The sequence below is a fragment of the Myxine glutinosa genome, chromosome 2 (genome assembly GCF_964187855.1).
Source record: "Myxine glutinosa chromosome 2, kmMyxGlut1.1, whole genome shotgun sequence".
Taxonomy (NCBI): domain Eukaryota; kingdom Metazoa; phylum Chordata; class Myxini; order Myxiniformes; family Myxinidae; genus Myxine; species Myxine glutinosa.
The window spans coordinates 263,195,956-263,212,988 of record NC_136262.1 but is presented as its reverse complement, the minus strand read 5'-3'; the positions used below and the strand labels follow the sequence as shown (position 1 = coordinate 263,212,988).

Here is a 17,033-nt window from a genome sequence, read left to right as displayed (position 1 = left end):
GGTCGTACAGAAGCACTACGTATCTCTCCAGGGTTGCCATTGTATCCTCAGAGATCTCACTTGGTGCAGATGCCAGGTCCAGGAATGCATTGGTCACTTCTGGAAAAGTTTCCCATACTGCCCATGCTGTTTTCTTGCCACGACCTGCAAAGCACGAGACGGTATCACACCCTGTGATTGCATGGAAGATTGGCAGTGCCTTGGCTTTGTCTGGTCCCAGGGTAGAAGACAGCTCGTGTGCTGCTATGTAGCGGAAGTTCTTTCCGGTTCCAAGCGCTAACCAGAGTTCGTCCACTACCTCATTAAGCTCCTGGGCCATCCACACAGCGAGAACCACCACATCTGTGTCCACGGTGCGGATGAGTACTCTGCGGTGTCCAGATTTCATAGCAGCTGCTGCGTGGAGCATCATGCGCGTGTCTGCTTCCTCGTGATTGCACGGGGCCAAAGCGGCTGTGTCTGCACATGGTGGTACAGCAATGACCTGTTGGTGTAAGCATGAACAATACCGTGATGTAAATTAAATGTGAATTCCTTTGGTGTAGGTGGTCACGAATAAAACCTGACATGAATCTGCATAACATTTATTAATTTATTTCAGTATATTATTTCAAGTACATAAATACAGGGCAATTATTATTATTATTATTATTATTATTATTGTTATTTACTTGGCATCAAACACATGAAATCATACAATATGACATTGTACATATAACAGTAGCCTGTTCATGTACACTCCCCCAAGATGCCAGGAAAGAAAAAAGCAATTCAAGAACACTATGGCCAATAGGCCTTTCTTAACAATTTGAGGGAGTGTACCGTGGACAGCTAAAGATTATATATACAATACAAAATATTATTCCGAATAGATAATACAAATCGGGATTATATAATCAAAATTAAATTATACTAGGGCATGCCCGTACAAAATTATATCCCCCCCCCTCTATTTACATGAAATGGTTTGGTGCATTCGCAAAGCCAAAGCGAACGGCTTGCGAGTACGGTGACAATCCCCCCCCTCTATTTACATGAAATGGTTTGGTCCAAAGCGAACGGCTTGCGAGTACGGTGACAATCCCCCCCCCCCTCTATTTACATGAAATGGTTTGGTCCAAAGCGAACGGCTTGCGAGTACGGTGACAATCCCCCCCCCCCCTCTATTTACATGCAATGGTTTGGTCCAAAGCGAACGGCTTGCGGAGTTTGGTAAAGAAATCGCCATAGCTCGGTAACTACTTGTCCGATTAATATGAAACCTTGAAAAGGCACATCCTCGGGTCCCCAGCAATATACCTGGCAAGTTTCAAGTATATCGGACCGGTAGTTGTCGAGAAACAGCGGTCGCATACACACACACAGACACACACACACACAGAGATTACTGGAATTATAGATAGATGAAAAGAATACACATATGTGGGTAAGAATTTACTCTACAACAGCATAAATCAATACATTGTATAATATGTACTGAAACCACAGAAGATTGTACACACACTCTCAAACACACAAGCAGGCACGCACCCACTCTCACCACCCAGACACATACACACACTTTCACTAACACACACTAACATACATCATGCACATTACCTGTTCACCGTCAGTAGCAATCAGCTGTTTGTCTGGCACATCGATGGACTCCGTGACCTGCTTAGACAGAAAGCTGAAGAGTTCCTCCTTGTTCTCGTCGACACGGAGGAAACTGTGCCAGTTGCCTGGTAGGAGGGCAGAGCCAGTGACACGTCTGCGTATTCCCTTGCCTCTGTTGGTCCTTGCAGTTGCCTTCAGGCTGCCTGACTTTGCATAGCGGTCCCACACTAGATCGAGACGAGATCGATGTTGAAGCTGTGACATAATGTATGGAACGAATACTTTTGTGGCATAGTCAAGAAATGTTTTGGTCTGGCCTGGGCTCAGCATTTGAACTATTACAGCTCCATCGAGGATCACAGAAGATACTTGTGGTGGGTCCGACTTTGTTTCGACAAGCTGTTCTAAGGGCTGCAACAAGTCAGCTTTGGAACCAAAGCGGAGCTGTCCATTTTGCGAGAGTGCTGGCGGATGTGCGCTGTTCTCATGTTTGAAGAACTGCTCGAGACCCCCATCTCTGGTTTGGCATGCGATGTATAGTCTGGAGAAGAGCTCTGAATCACTCTTTGCAGAGGCTACTTGTTGTTTGCTCTTCTGGGCAGCTTTGACCTTGATGGATGAAAACAACGGGAGTTTGTTGCATTTGATGACATCATTGAGTGGCTTGGATCTGTCTGCCAGACGTTCCTTCTCAAATGAATGGAACTGATCTCTCCCAATCTGTACAGCTGTACGCACAGTATCTACAACAGCTGGGCCCAAGATCTCCAGTGTGCCCAGGACCAGCGAATCTGTGCTTTCTTCTTCAAAGGGGCTGCCCATCTCTTCGATGACTGTTGTCAGTGCACGGACATCTTGGACGAACTTCTTCTGCACACTGTCGGTTTGCTCATGGTGGTGGGTGTGCTCTCCCCTTTGGCGCAGTTGCTGTGAGGTCTCAAATTCTGTGATGACCCGAGCAACTTCGGGGCCAGCCACCATCCACCGTCGAAGGGCACTTGGATTTTCAGTTAGGCCCACTGCCCCGCCATCGCCTTTGACCGTGGCATTGTTTTGTTCATGAGCCTGGTCTAGGGAGATGGCGGAGAAAGCATGCCTAGTCTTCTTGGATGTGAAGTGCCCCGCATGGAACTTGGCAGCAACATCTGGGTGTTTCTCTGCAATGCCAACCATGTCCCTGATGTGGACTGGTAACCAGCGAGCATAGTGGATATGGTCCAATGCAGCGAACCATGCAGCTAGCTCTGGTAGGGTGTCCATGTACAGCGTGAAGTTGGACTCTCTCAGTGAACGTATGTAGAGGAGTATACAGAGCTCCAGGTTAAGTACAGTGGCCCAGTACTGAAACTGTGGACATGCCGCTGCTCTCTGGTCACACCATGCCTCGAACTCCAATGGTTCCTCATCTCTTGCAGTTGCTCTTTCGTTGTATATGTCATATGCACGATGCTGCAGTATGTGTAGGGCAGCAACAGTTACTTGGTGGGCGCGTCTTGTACGGCTGACGTGAGCTGCACGCAAGAAGGAGTCTGCTGTGCCAGCTGTTGCTATCTCTGCCTGAACCAATGCCTGTGTCCAACCGCTGTCTTGCAGCCAGTCTCCTGCTGTCTTCAAAGCTGCCATCTCTGTGTGTAGACCACCCAGCATGACCACAAAGAGATCTTCACCATGTGTGTCTGGCCAGTTCCATTGCACCTGCTTGGCGATCGCATAAAGTGGTTGGTCCAGTGTGACGACGGGTATCTGTCCAGGGTTTAGCTCATTGATCGCTGCTTTCACGACATCCATGGCATGGCGGATCATTGGCACTGAGTGGGCTTGGTCATGGAAGAGGGGAAGCAAGGCAGTGGGTGTGACTGTGATACTAGTATCCTTGGCCGATTGGTTCTCTGCGTGATGTGCAGCCCAAGAAATGTTTCCTGGATTCTGTGTGTCACCACTGTCACATGCATCCTTCACAGTCTGGAGCCACCTCTTCTCTTTATCCAGTTCAGCTTGTGCAGGATTCCTCTGCAGCGACGCCTGGGTTCCAGCTGGTACAGGGTGGCTTTTGGCCGAAATTTTCAAATTTTTCACTCCCCAGACCCCTAGATGTTCCCTTGAGCTCAGAATCGCCGCTGTAATGTGTCTACTGATGTTAGAAAAGATATAGGGTGAATGGGGCAATAATTGTGCCTGTAGGATTTGTTTCCGCCACCCCCCCTAAGGGTTACAGATTTTTAAAGCCGCCATTTTGAAATCCAATATGGCGGCGACCTTGGGTGAATTTCAAAGTGGTTCCATATCTGAAAATGTTCTAAATATAACATTCTATCATTGTGCCAAATTTGGTGCTTCCATCACAAAATGCACAATTCTTCTTAAATTTTTGCTATGCCGCTGCACTAACTGTATTTCAGTCGAGATAGCCTCTATAACTTTCTTTATGAATGTTTTGTGTTCTTTGTATTGCGGACATTGTACTCTTACTCGTCTCTGATGTAATTTGTAATCAAATACAGTACTGCACAGCACTAGTGTGAGCTCCTTTTGTCTTTGTATCGTGTCCAAAGTAATTTTTGTTTGCTATTACTATTTTTGTTTGCTATTTATTTTAATTTTATTATTTGTTTGTTATTTTATTATTTGTTATTTTATGTTTGTTATTTTATGTTTGTTTTTTTTTTTGTTTGTTCTTTTTTTGTTTGTTTGCTATTACTAATTTTTGTTTGCTATTTTTGTTTGCTGTTTTTGTTTGCTATTTATTTTAATTTTATTATTTGTTTGCTAAGCCTGGTGTTGGCTTAGCGGTTAGGGTGCCGGCTTGTGATCCTAGGATCCTGGGTTCGAATCCCGGTCGATCGCTGAATTAACACCAGGGGGGTTTACTCAGCATGTCATCCTTCCGAGGTCGGCAAATTGAGTACCAGCTTGCTGGGATGAATAATTCCGGTGTGTACCCCGGTTTAGAATAGGTACACCGTATCCCTGCGCATCGTAAGAGCGTGACCAAGGGTTGGCGTCAGGAAAGGCATCCGGCCATAAAAACATTGCCTCAAACAGGGAACCATGATTGTCATGGGGCCCGCAAGGCTAACCCCCGCTCTAGCGGGAAAATGGCCTGAAAACGATCATTCATTCATTCATTCATTCATTCATATTACACAAGTTTTATTTGTCTCAGTCCACTCATTACCTGCAAGCTGTTAAACAAATAAATTAAATGCTTCCTGTGTGTTCCAGCTCTCATCAGTGTGCTCAAGTTTCTGCTGTCTCATGAGACGGTGCTTCTGGGAAAACACAACATTTTCCCTCTGGCTCTTCAGGTTTTTTCCTTTGCTTGCTAGCTTTGCCACGCCCACTCGCTTTGCCACGCCCACTCACTTTACCCCGCCCACTCGCTTTGCCACGCCCACGCGCTTTGCCACGCCCACGCGCTTTTCCACACCCATGCCAAACACTTTTCTTACCATTGTCTTACTTAACCGCTTTATCAAGCTAAACTGACACTCTTCCTCCATCCTCAGGTGGTTAACTTGTTCAACATGTTCATTACCTATGGAGACACGTTCCTGCCCACCCCAGGCAGCTACGATGAGCTGTATTACGAGATAATCCGCATGCACCAGGCATTTGACAATCTCTACTCCATGGGTATGAAGCACAGATGGTAATTGCACAGTAATTACCCTGCCAGGGAGAAACGTTGTGTGGGAGGCTCTGTGGTTAAAGTAAGAATGACAGCAAAATGAGCTTGGGGGATGGGGGGAGGGGCATGCTGAGCATCTAGTGGACCCGTAGATAAATCTGGAAATTCTGCACAACTTCATTTTGCCTCCACGATGCTCTTTTGGAGTCGATGTACTTCACCTCTTTCACTCAGTGGCAGCCAGGACTTTGATTTTCACCATCTCCCCAAAAAAACAAAAATCACTGGTCACCTGTTATTTTTGTAACTTTTTGTGATTGATATTCCTGAAACATGTTCCTCTTTCTTTTTTCTTTTTGTCCCCCGTCACTGCGGAGCGAAAGGGGGATTATGGTTTTCCCCTCTCTGTCCGTCCGTCCGTCTGTCCATCCGTCCGTGCAGGCGTGTGTGTGTACGTGCGTGCATAAGCGAAGGACCGCATTCGAATTTGGTGTGTGGGTGCAACCCACGTCAAAATCCAAGATGGCCGCCGCCATGTATGTCTGATGCCATGTATGTCTGAACCTTGTGAGCTGAATATCTTGAAAAATAAGCGAAGTACCAACTTCTAATCTGGTGTGTGGGTGTATCTAGGCATAAGGAAGAACGCTATTGAAAATTGGGTCGCCACATCAAAATCCAAGATGGCCGCCGCCATATACGTCTGAACCTTGTTTATACAAGATCGAGGCTCGTGTAAGAGCTATAACATCAATAACAAAAAAAAACGGACACACAAAACATGCAATAAAGGGAGTGGGAGACTCGATGGGGAGAGAGAGGGAAGCACAAAAGTACAACAGCAGAGAACAGGGACAAATCGTCTTTCAAGACGATTGCTGAAGTTTATATATATTTTTTGGGGGTTTTTTTTTTTTTTTTAATAGCGTGGTGGTGGTGGTTTGTGAGTTGTTGCTGATGTGGCGTGATACACGTTTTATTTTGTCTTCAGTTCTGCGACACTCCACAAACAATGGGCAGTGGAAAGACCCAGCAAGCAAGGTGACGCAGGCTTTGGTGAACATCAGGTAACAACAACACCAACCTTTACCTGTGATTCTGCATCTTTTAATCAGTTTGTACTTTGACTTTGGACTGTTGAGCATCAAGTGATTGCCATTTTGCGTCTGTCTCTTCAAATTTCTAATTGTATCATTAACTGTTGGGTTTTGAGGAACCCCATTAAACACAATGAATGATTAATGTTTCCAGGTAGAATATTTTCAATATCACTGCTGTAATTAATAAAGATTTTAATTGCTTGTTGCAGAGCCATTGTGAACCATTTCAACCCGAAGATCGAGTCTTTTGCTGCAGTCAATCACATCTCCCAGCTTTCTGAAGAGCAAGTGAGTTTGCCTCTTTTTGAGGATTGATGAGCCCGTCACTCCGTTGCAACGGCGGAAGGTGGTAAACTCCTTTAATTGGGCAAGGTGTCATTGCATTCACACGGCCTGCTCCCGGCTCGGATCTCTTTCCATCTCAACTTGCAGCCGCAAGCCTTATTGGCGATAGATTGCGCTCTGCGCGGTTTATTTCCCTTTGCTCGGACACATGCTGTGGGGCTTTAGGAGTCGGTAATTAGGACGAGCTTTATGAGGGCCTAGTGGCAAACCCATTCATTTTGCCCCTTCATTAGCCGACGTGCGGATCCCCATGGGGGTGGCGGCGCCACCTGAGCCACGGAGACCCGTATTCGTCATGGCAGCTCATTATCGCAGGCCGGGGCGCACGCTTCTCGACACCTCGCGTTTCGTTGCCTCCCCTCCCTCGGGTTGTGATTTGAGTAGTCTTCCAATTTTATGACATTGTGAGAAATGGTGATTTCTGAGAACGCCATCACAGGACTGGTTGGGGCTTCATAACGCACAGGGAACATCTTCGCACAGCTTTGAGTGCCACGAGCAATGCACAGCCGTGCGACTTTTACATTCTCTCATATTACACACTTTGCTTGGCCGGAAAATAAGATTCAGAAGATTAATAGTTTCCATACTCGAGCTTGATGTCAGTACCACAAGCACTGCTCTCAAGTTTGTTCCCTTTTATTTTGTTTTTAAATGATAACAGTACTTTTTGTGAAAGTTTCTATGTGTGAAATTTATACCATGATGTGATTCCTACTCTTGACTTCCTTTTTGTGGTGCACCCCCACCTTTCCTGCCCCCCTCTCTCCTACTACTATGAGGCAGCTTTGTCATTGTATTTTTCTCTTGCCCATTAATATCCTCCCCGTACCCACCCCACCATCAACACCACCAACAGGTGCTTTCGGTGGTTCGCTGTAACTACGACACATTGACACTGAAGCTCCAGGACAGCCTAGACCACTATGAGCGCTATGCGGAGCAGCCTCGCGAAGCCAGCTTTTTCACCCAACTGGTGGGCATGCAGGGGTGTCTGATCACATGGGCATTACGAGGGGCACAGATGTGTAAGGGAAAGTACTGTCATGGAGTGAATTATGCATGAAAAGTGGGAGTGTGGGGGTGGAGGTTGCTTCCCTTTTTACCACCGCCACCAAAGGTGGATGGAGGTTAAGTTTTCACCCCTGTCTGTCTGTCTTTGTTTGTCTGTCTGTTTGTGAACAAAATATCTCAAAAAGTTGTAAACAGATTCAGACAAAATTTGGCAGAGATGTAGTTTATATGACGAGGACGAAATGATTAGATTTTGGCGAAGATCCGGATTCGGATCCGGATACGAGAATTTTTTTAAGTGATTCTTCACCATTGCGAGTTCGGGCCAAAAACGATACATAGCAGAATATCTCAAAAGGTTATGGATGGATTTGGATGAAACTTGATGGACAGGTTGTGTGTGTGACCAGGAAGAATCGATTCCATTTTGGTGAATATCCAGATCTGGATCCGGGTAGTGGAATTTTTCAAGTGATTCTTCACCATTGAGTGATATGGCCAACCATTATGCTCTCCTCTGAGTGCCGTTCTAGTTCTGGCCTGATGTTATATGATGCTTTCTTTAACTTTGGCTTTCAATTATTGACTCATTCGTACATTCATTCGTTCATTTACTTATTTCATCACGTTGATTTATTAAGAACCTCGACCCAGTTAAAATTCTGACATTCAGGGAATCTGATCTTTATTTTTTTGTTTATTTAATTTCCACTGATGTCATTCCAGATTGGCATACATAATGAAACATGATGACTGTTGTGTAATTAACAGACTGGAGTGCTGTAAGATGCTTAAATATCTAGGCTGACTATTTTCTTTGTAAAGGGAGACTCGAGGATGTGATAATCCCATGGGAAGAAGGGTCAGGGTGGTTGAAGCGTGCACGATGTGCATGGCGGGCAATTCCAAGCTACCATTGATTCTAAACTACTGCTGACCTGTTTGCTTTCTTAAAATCAACGGTGAATCGTTTTTGGTTTCTAATGGGCCTCTCGGTGCGAATGGAATCTTTGTGAACTAAAACGGAGGGAATTTTCCATACTATCGGGCATAGGTGTGCCAATTGTTTTGACCATCCTCCCATTCTGCTTGTGTCACCATTTACACAAGCCAGGAGAGCACCCCTAAGCTATGCTCAGAGGCTACACAGAGGGTCGCCTGACTTCAGGCTTGAGCTTTGAAACGAGACTGTCGTTCCACGTGCCCCAAGGGGCGAGTTGTTTGTGCCACCGCTCTGGAATCACGGTGGTGGCAGGGAGTGGGAGATATGTGGTTTTATTAACTTTTATATCTCCAGTCTGTGATGCAAACTCAATGAACCAGGACTCTGTTTTCAAAAAAAAACACGTTTTGGGATTGTTTACAAAGTCAAGACTCGTGGAAGAGCTGAACACATCAGGATGCAACAGAACAAAATGAACGGTGGAGAGGTGGGTGCCGACAGCAGAGTTGAAGGATGAAATAAATAGCTGGAGACTTGCACAAATAATGGGTGTGGGGGATGAATGAATGGTAGGGAAGGTCGCATGGAGGTGGACAAGAGGGACACAGAAGGAAAACCAGGAAATTTGTAAGGTCAGCAATGGGAGTGGGGGTTGGGTGGAGGCGTTGACACATTGACAATTGCGATAATTTATTTGTAGGCCCAGGACACCATATCCCACGAAAGCTTATGGCATTGTTCTCAAGGACTCTGAGGAAACCAGATAACTGTGTTGTTTGAGGTTTATGATCCCGATTTAAGGGACTCACATGGAGTTGGACCTGAAAAAAAAAAACTGTAATAACAATTAATACGGTCATTTTGTGCTTGTACTTGTTATTACACTCGCCAGAGGAAAGGGAATTGCATTTCAGTCCGTTTGTCTGTCTTTGTTCGTTTGTCTCTTTATCTGGTTGTCTGTCTGTTTGTTTGTCTGTTTGTCTGCACAGAATAAATCTCATTTTTTCGATTGGTCTGATTGATAGGAAATTTTCACCATAGGTGCACCTCCACTTGTAGAATTTTTTTAATGATAAATGTGACATAGGTCACATGGTATGGCCGACATCTTGGAAAAAACGAAAAACTTTGCACCTCTTTCTCCGAAAGTGCTGCATAGAAAAAAAATTGAGAGATGGCTCATTGTAAAGAACTCTATACAACAACAACAACAACAACAACATGCATTTTAAGGCCATTTTCCCTGCTAGAGAGGGGGTTAGCCTTGCGGTCCCCATGACAATCTTCTCCATTTTGCCATATTGTCTACATCTCTCCTTGTTAACCCCCTTGCCCGCATTTCTTCTTCCACCATCTTTGGCCAAGTCTTTCTCGGTCTTCCCCGTCCTCTACTTCCTTCTACATTCATTTCCATCACTTCTCAACCAGTCACTTTCATCCTTCCTCAACACATGACCAAACCATCTCAACCTGTTCCTCTTCACAGCATCAATCACAGGCTCTATTCCCATCATCTTTCGCAGTTCATCATTTGTCTTCCTCTCTCTCAACGATACTCCGCACATCCACCGAACCATTCGCATTTCCACCCTTTCCAGCCTTCGTTTATGCGAAACGTTCATTACCCATGTCTCGCTCCCATAAATCATAACACTTCTCACACATGCAGCATACACCTTTCCCTTCAGGTTCAACGACACTTCCCTCCTCATCAGCGCACCACTCAGTTCCCGAAACTTCTTCCATGCACATCTCACTCCAGCAACCGTTGCAGAGTCTGATCCACCTTCTCCATTCAGCACGTCTCCGAGGTAGCAAAATGTTTTCACACCTTCCAGCTTCACGCCGTCTCCAAGATCCAACTCAACATTTCCTCCATCTGCAGCTCCCTCTGTGCACACCTTACATTTGAATGCAGCTGCCACACTGGTTAATGACCCTCTCAGACCACTACATTTTTGATGAACCCACTCAGCGCGAATTGTACATTGAATGGAGTTCACTCGGACACCCTTCCTGCACACAGCACATGGCCACTTCCCAGTTCTTTCCACCTCACCACATGCTTTACCACTTGCCATCACCTTCGTTTTTCCAATATTCACCTTCAGACCTTTTGTCTCCATACATTCCTTCCACTTGTTCATCTTTTCCTTCAGTCCATCCATACTTTCCGCAATCAACACCAGATCATCTGCGTACAACAACTCCCACGGTAAACCCTCCTTCACGTTCCGAGCCAGCACCTCCATCACAGCTACAAATAGTAGTGGACATAGTACCGACCCCTGATGCACTCCCACCTTCACCTCAAACTCACCACTGTTCCCGTCCTTCGTCCTTACAGCTGTGCGCGCTCTTTTGTGCATTGCCATCACTACTCTGATCAACCATTCCTCCACTCCTAACTTCCTCAATGCCCATGACAATACTTCGTGTGGAACCCTATCGAATACTTTCTCCAGATCAACAAACCCAAGAAACAACTTCTTCCTCTTCTCCATGTACTTCTCCTGCAACTGCCTCACAATAAAGAGCGCGTCTGTCGTTCCTCTTCCTGGCATAAATCCAAACTGCATTTCGTCGATCTTCACCTTCTTCCTTATCCTCCTCTCCAACACCCTTTCCAATACCTTCATTCCATGCTCCAATAACTTTATCGCTCGGTATGAGCCACACTCCAGAGGGTCACCTTTCCCCTTGTATAGAGGGACGAGGGTACTCAGTTCCCAATCCACTGGAATGCGGCCTTCTTTCACCACCAGATTACAGATCTCTGTCATTCTGTTCACACCCATATTTACACTTGACACCTTCACACCCATGTATTCAACAGCATTTCCATATATCTTTTCCATCTTCCTTTAATTCCATCTGGGTCCACAACGATTTGTCCCACTTCATCCTTCAAGCAACTCACCCCCATCACATCACACCTCTCTTTCGCTATCTGCTTTGCAATCCTGAATACCGCTCTCTGACCCTCTTCCAAATCCAAGCGTTCTCCGTACATTTTCCTACATGCCTCCTGCACCTTTGCTAACTCTTTCTTTGCAGCCTTCTTGGCTGCTTTATAACTTGCATGCTCTGCTTTTTCTGCTCCCGTACCCTTCGCCTTCTGCCACTCCTTGAACTTCTTCCTCTTCTCGCCAATCCTCTTTCTAACTTCATCATCCCACCACCATGTTTCCGAGTGCCTCGGTGGTCCTTTTGTCCATCCACATACCTCACCAACGGCTCCCAACAGACTATCTTTCATTGACATCCAACCACTTTCAAGCTCAACCACATCATCCTCGACCCTACTCAGCCTCTTTTAATGCCTCCCTTACTGTCACCTCTTTCAACCTCCATACCTTCATTCTCGGTTGGTACTTCACCCGCCGAGCTCTCCTCGCACCTTTCACCCTTATGTCGCTGTTACGGATTCGTAACTTCCGTTATTGGGGTTTTCACCCACTTGACGTAGTTCTGATCTTATGTATTATTATTATCTTCAAAAGGGTGATTGTGGTTAAAAGGTTAAAAAGCGCTCATGATAAAAATGATACCGGAAATCAGATAGTGCACCTGAAGAGGTCGAGCGAAGAGGAAGAGGGTGTGAGGCAGAGGTGAAACGACGCGTTTTGTAAAAGCTCCGTACCTAGCGTGGTCGAGCGTACATGGCGAGTGAACTTTGAGTCCTTGAAAGGAATCTCGGGCGATTGGTGTTATCGCTGGTTTTTTTTTTTTTTTTTTTGTACACAAGATCGAGGCTCGTGAAAGAGCGAACATTAATCACACAAAAAGACAAACCGACACACAAAACACAAAAAACAAGGGGAGCGGCAGACAAGATGGGGAGAGAGGGGGAAGGACACAAACACAACATTTGATAGCAGGGACATCGGGAGGACTTGGGGGGAGGTGGGAGAGGAATAAAACATGAACACTGCAAGGACTCTGGGGTGAATTACCGGGGGTAGAAAAGATCAAGGTTTTCGATGGGGGAAGATAAGAGATGGTGGTGAACAGCTGTTTTAAAGACCTGGAGGGAGGAGTGGGATTGAAGGGAGTGGGGGAGTTTGTTCCAGAGGCGGGAGAAAAGGGGAATGAAAGAGTGAAGGTGAGCAGAGAGCCTAGACTTTAGCAGTTTAACCATAAGAGGGTTGCAGGCAGATCTTGTGCGACCTGAAGGAATATTGGGGGGACAGAGCACAGAGAGAGCTGGAGGAGCAAGGCCGGAGAGGAGTCGGTAGAAGACAGAAAGACCACTTGCCTGCACACACACACAGAGACAGAGACAGACCCTCGGAGTTGACTACATCGCAGGAGATTCCAATGATTCTGAAAGCTTTGGTTTCAACTGCGTGAAGAAGAGATAGGTGTGAGGCCGGAGCACCGGGCCCAGAGGGGAGAGCAGTATTCCATTGAGCTGCGGATGAAAGCCTTGTATGTGGTGAGGAGCTCAGGTGTGCCAAGGAAGGACTTCGCACGACGGAGGATGCCCAGTCGGCGACTGGCTTTGGAGGCCAGCTTGGAAATGTGGTTTTCCCAAGAAAGATCATGGCAGATAGTGAGACCCAAAAGCTTGAGCGACAGAACTTCTTGGAGAGTATTGTTGAGAAAGTAGATGGGAGGGTTGTCCAGTCGGTCCTTTCGGAGAGACATTGTAAGAGTGTGAGATTTGTCAGGATTGAAAGTTGTGGAAAAGCCTGTGAAGCCAGGTACAGGTGTGTGATTCTGGAGAATCTTCGCCTCGAGGCTGCGGCTCGAGGAAGAGCCGTCCGCCATTTCGGGGACCTCGCGCGTCGTTCGCGGAACCTTGTTTAGCCGCGTCCGCTGGTCCCGCCCTCCGGTGGTTTGCCGAGATGTGTGTGCGCGACAGCGGCCTTTGAAGAATACGGTGCGGTTCGCAACTGCACGGTGTATGTGCACGTTTGGATCGTGTCTTTGGGATTCCTCTTTCCACCGCCAATTGGGGTTGGCTGGGACCACGTAACGGTCCCCGCCTTGGCTACATCTCCTTACCCGCCTGATCGCCTCTTCGCTGGGAGCACCATTGTGTTCTAGAGACATTGAGAAGGGCTCTGTTTCAGTCCCTGGGGGTGCCGTGAGTTTGAGCTAGGTTACCATCTTCAGAACTTGATTGTATGGATGATTGCCACCATTGTTGTATGGTTCTTCTTGTGTGCTTTTAATATACTAGGGCATGCCCGTACTATATATATATATAAAATTATATCCCCCCCCCTCTATTTACATGAAATGGTTTGGTCCATTCGCAAAGCCAAAGCGAACGGCTTGCGAGTACGGTGACAATCCCCCCCCCCCTCTATTTACATGAAATGGTTTGGTCCATTCGCAAAGCCAAAGCGAACGGCTTGCGAGTACGGTGACAATCCCCCCCCTCTATTTACATGAAATGGTTTGGTCCATTCGCAAAGCCAAAGCGAACGGCTTGCGGAGTTTGGTAAATAAATCGCCATAGCTCGGTAACTACTTCTCCGATTAATATGAAACCTTGAAAAGGCACATCCTCGGGTCCCCAGCAATATACCTGGCAAGTTTCAAGTATATCGGACCCGTGGTTGTCGAGAAACAGCGGTCACAGACAAACGACACACACACATACACACACACATACACACACACATACACACACACATACACACAGAGATTACTGGAATTATAGATAGATTATTTGTTCATTGACAACCATTGGTGTGGTTTCCTTATTGATTTGATTGTTTCATTTGATGGTTTCATGGATGGTTTCATTAGTGATTGATTTTGAAACTGAATAACTATTCTTTCTGCCGTGACTCCTCTCGGGGTTCGGTGGTATACCGAGACCAGAAGGTCGGTAAGGAACACGTAACAGTCGCAGACAACCAAGTGGTGCTGTGAAACAGCCTCCTCCCCCGGGATCACCTTTGTGTCCCGGAGGTTCCCCCTATCTCACCTACGCACCATCAGGTAGTCAACGGTTGTCGTCGACCCACCTCACGTGTATGTAACAAGCTTATTATCCTCTTTCTGGAACTGAGTATTACAAATCAACAAATCGGCTCCATCAGCAAACTCCAAAATCCTTTCACCTTCTCCATTTCTCACACCATATCCGTAACCCCCATGAACTCCCTCAAAACCATCCATACTCCTTCGCACATGTCCATTTCGGTCTATTCCTACCACAAAAACTTCCTCATCTTTCACATTTTCCATCAGCTTCTCTATTGCACACCAGAACTTGTCCTTCTCTTCATCGTTCCGACCAACCTGCAGAGCATATCCCGAGATGACGTTCACCAAGAGCTTTCCAATCATCATTTTCACCATCATCAACCTATCACTCACTCTCATCACACTCACCACACTGTCTACAAACTCCTCAGAAAACAGGACACCAACACAATTCACGCCCTCCGGGCACCCTTGCCACACAAACTTGTATTTCTGTCCCTGCCTACCCTTCACCATTCTCACACCACTTCCCTTCCATCTCGTCTCTTGCACACAACATATGTCCACTCTTCTTCTGACCAATACTTCCACCACTTCTCCTGATCTCCCTGTCATTGTCCCTACATTCCATGTCCCAAACCTCAGAAACCGATCTCTACTTCGGGCTGTACCCTGCCCATATGTAGTTGTAATTGTCAACTCTCCATGGTGAATAAAATATGTTAATGCTGATTTCATCGGTGCCTCCATTATGACGTCATAATTTGACGAGTGCAAAACTTCATCCGATCAGATGAAATTTGGTGAGCGTCATCTAGGAATAAATTGGTGGAGAAAAAAAAAATAATGATGTCATCGGTCATGTGGTTCGGCCGCCATATTTGTTTTAACCCAAAAGCCTTTATAAATCACTAAAAACACGTCCTGGCGATGGTCTGCAATCTCTGATTACTCTTTCTTCACTGCAATGGGAATGAACGAATACTTTCTATCATCCATTTCACTTTTTGATAACAACAACAACAGCAACAACTAGAACGACACTCAGTAGAGAGCATACCTTCACCAGGCTGAACAGTTTAAGTTTTGTATCCCACTGATAGGTTATATCAAGATCCAACATGAACCAAAATCAAATCGGCCCCACTATTCTTAATAAATAAATAATATAATATAATATAATATATACTGACGTTCTTCCTTCTCAGCTCAGGCCTTATCAACTGACCCCATTGTTCCTCGGCCTCCTTTCTGACGTTGGGCGAGGAGAAATTCTTTGTATTCTGGGATTTTGATCAACGAAACAGTATCCGCATGAGCAATGTTAAATAGGTCATCTAAATAATTCACAAACTCATCTTGATTCTTCTTTTGGCCATCAGTTGCCTGCTTCCTAAGCCTCTTCAGGTCTTTCCATCTGCCAAAAAGGGTTTCCAGCTTTTTGATACAATGCTGCTCTGCCTTTATGGGGATCCGTGCCCGATCAACCCAGATAGGGGAAAGCTCTCGAACAGTTTCTGTGCAAGAGATTCGCACAGTTTCTCATTTAGATGCCGGTGTATAAAGAGTCCAAGTACTTGCCGGTTTGATGGAAGCTTTGCACCAACAAATTCTGTTGTTGCACTGCCGAACAAGAACACTTCACATTTCTTTCCAGTCGTTGCCATACTGACTCAATCTGTGAAAGAGAAAAAATAGGAATGTCAGAATCTAATAAAAATTTACATGTACTTTTACATAATTATTTACAACATTTATGACTGAGATACGAGTACAAGATGTTTAAGGGTGAGAGCTCTTATTTTAATGTCCTTTTGACAATTATTTACACATATGTATATTTAAATTCAATGTATACACGCTTATTTTATTTTCAATAATATTATGTGTTTTATAAACTTATCTATTGTAAGTAAGTATTTATTATACACTGCCATATTGCAATCATTATATCTTATTTAAAATGTATGTTACGTGTCTATTTTAACTCATTATAACAATAATTTACTAATGTATCTGTGATAAACTTAATTTAACTAGTTGATTGTTTTACCACTCTTATTCCAGTCCATAGATGTGATAATTATTCATAAGTATGTTTTATCAAACGATTTTATTTATTTATGTGATATACTGTATTATCTGTGATGTGTTTTTCGTGTTACGTGACCTCAATCACATCGCCGAAAGGGGGAAATGTTCAAGGGTGCTGGATTACCTCTAAATAATTATGAATTTAGCTGACATTTGGCCTGGTTTGTTTTTGTGGCAAAAGGACCAGTTGTAGAAGGTGAGAGCTTAACATTTCAAACTTTCAAAAATAAGGGCCACCCTAATATAGACTGTGCATATATGTATACAGTATATATATATATATATATATATATATATATATATATATATATACTAGAACAACAACAACAACAGGCATTTTCAGGCCATTTTCCCTGCAAGAGCG

The 17,033-nt window shown here is 45.2% G+C and overlaps 1 protein-coding gene across 2 annotated transcripts in view; it reads left to right on the top strand.

The window, feature by feature from the left end:
- The window catches only part of ARMH3 (armadillo like helical domain containing 3), a 128,042-nt gene that overhangs the window by 95,987 nt on the left and 15,022 nt on the right, over positions 1–17,033 (top strand). Inside the window, exons 20-24 of one of the 2 annotated variants that reach the window (XM_078772521.1) lie at positions 4,822–4,904; positions 5,106–5,232; positions 6,219–6,294; positions 6,537–6,615; positions 7,532–7,648. In XM_078772521.1, coding sequence (XP_078628647.1) covers positions 4,822–4,904; positions 5,106–5,232; positions 6,219–6,294; positions 6,537–6,615; positions 7,532–7,648 — 482 coding nt within the window. The remainder of the gene's footprint in view (positions 1–4,821; positions 4,905–5,105; positions 5,233–6,218; positions 6,295–6,536; positions 6,616–7,531; positions 7,649–17,033) is intronic. The other variant, XM_078772522.1, reaches the window with a different exon arrangement.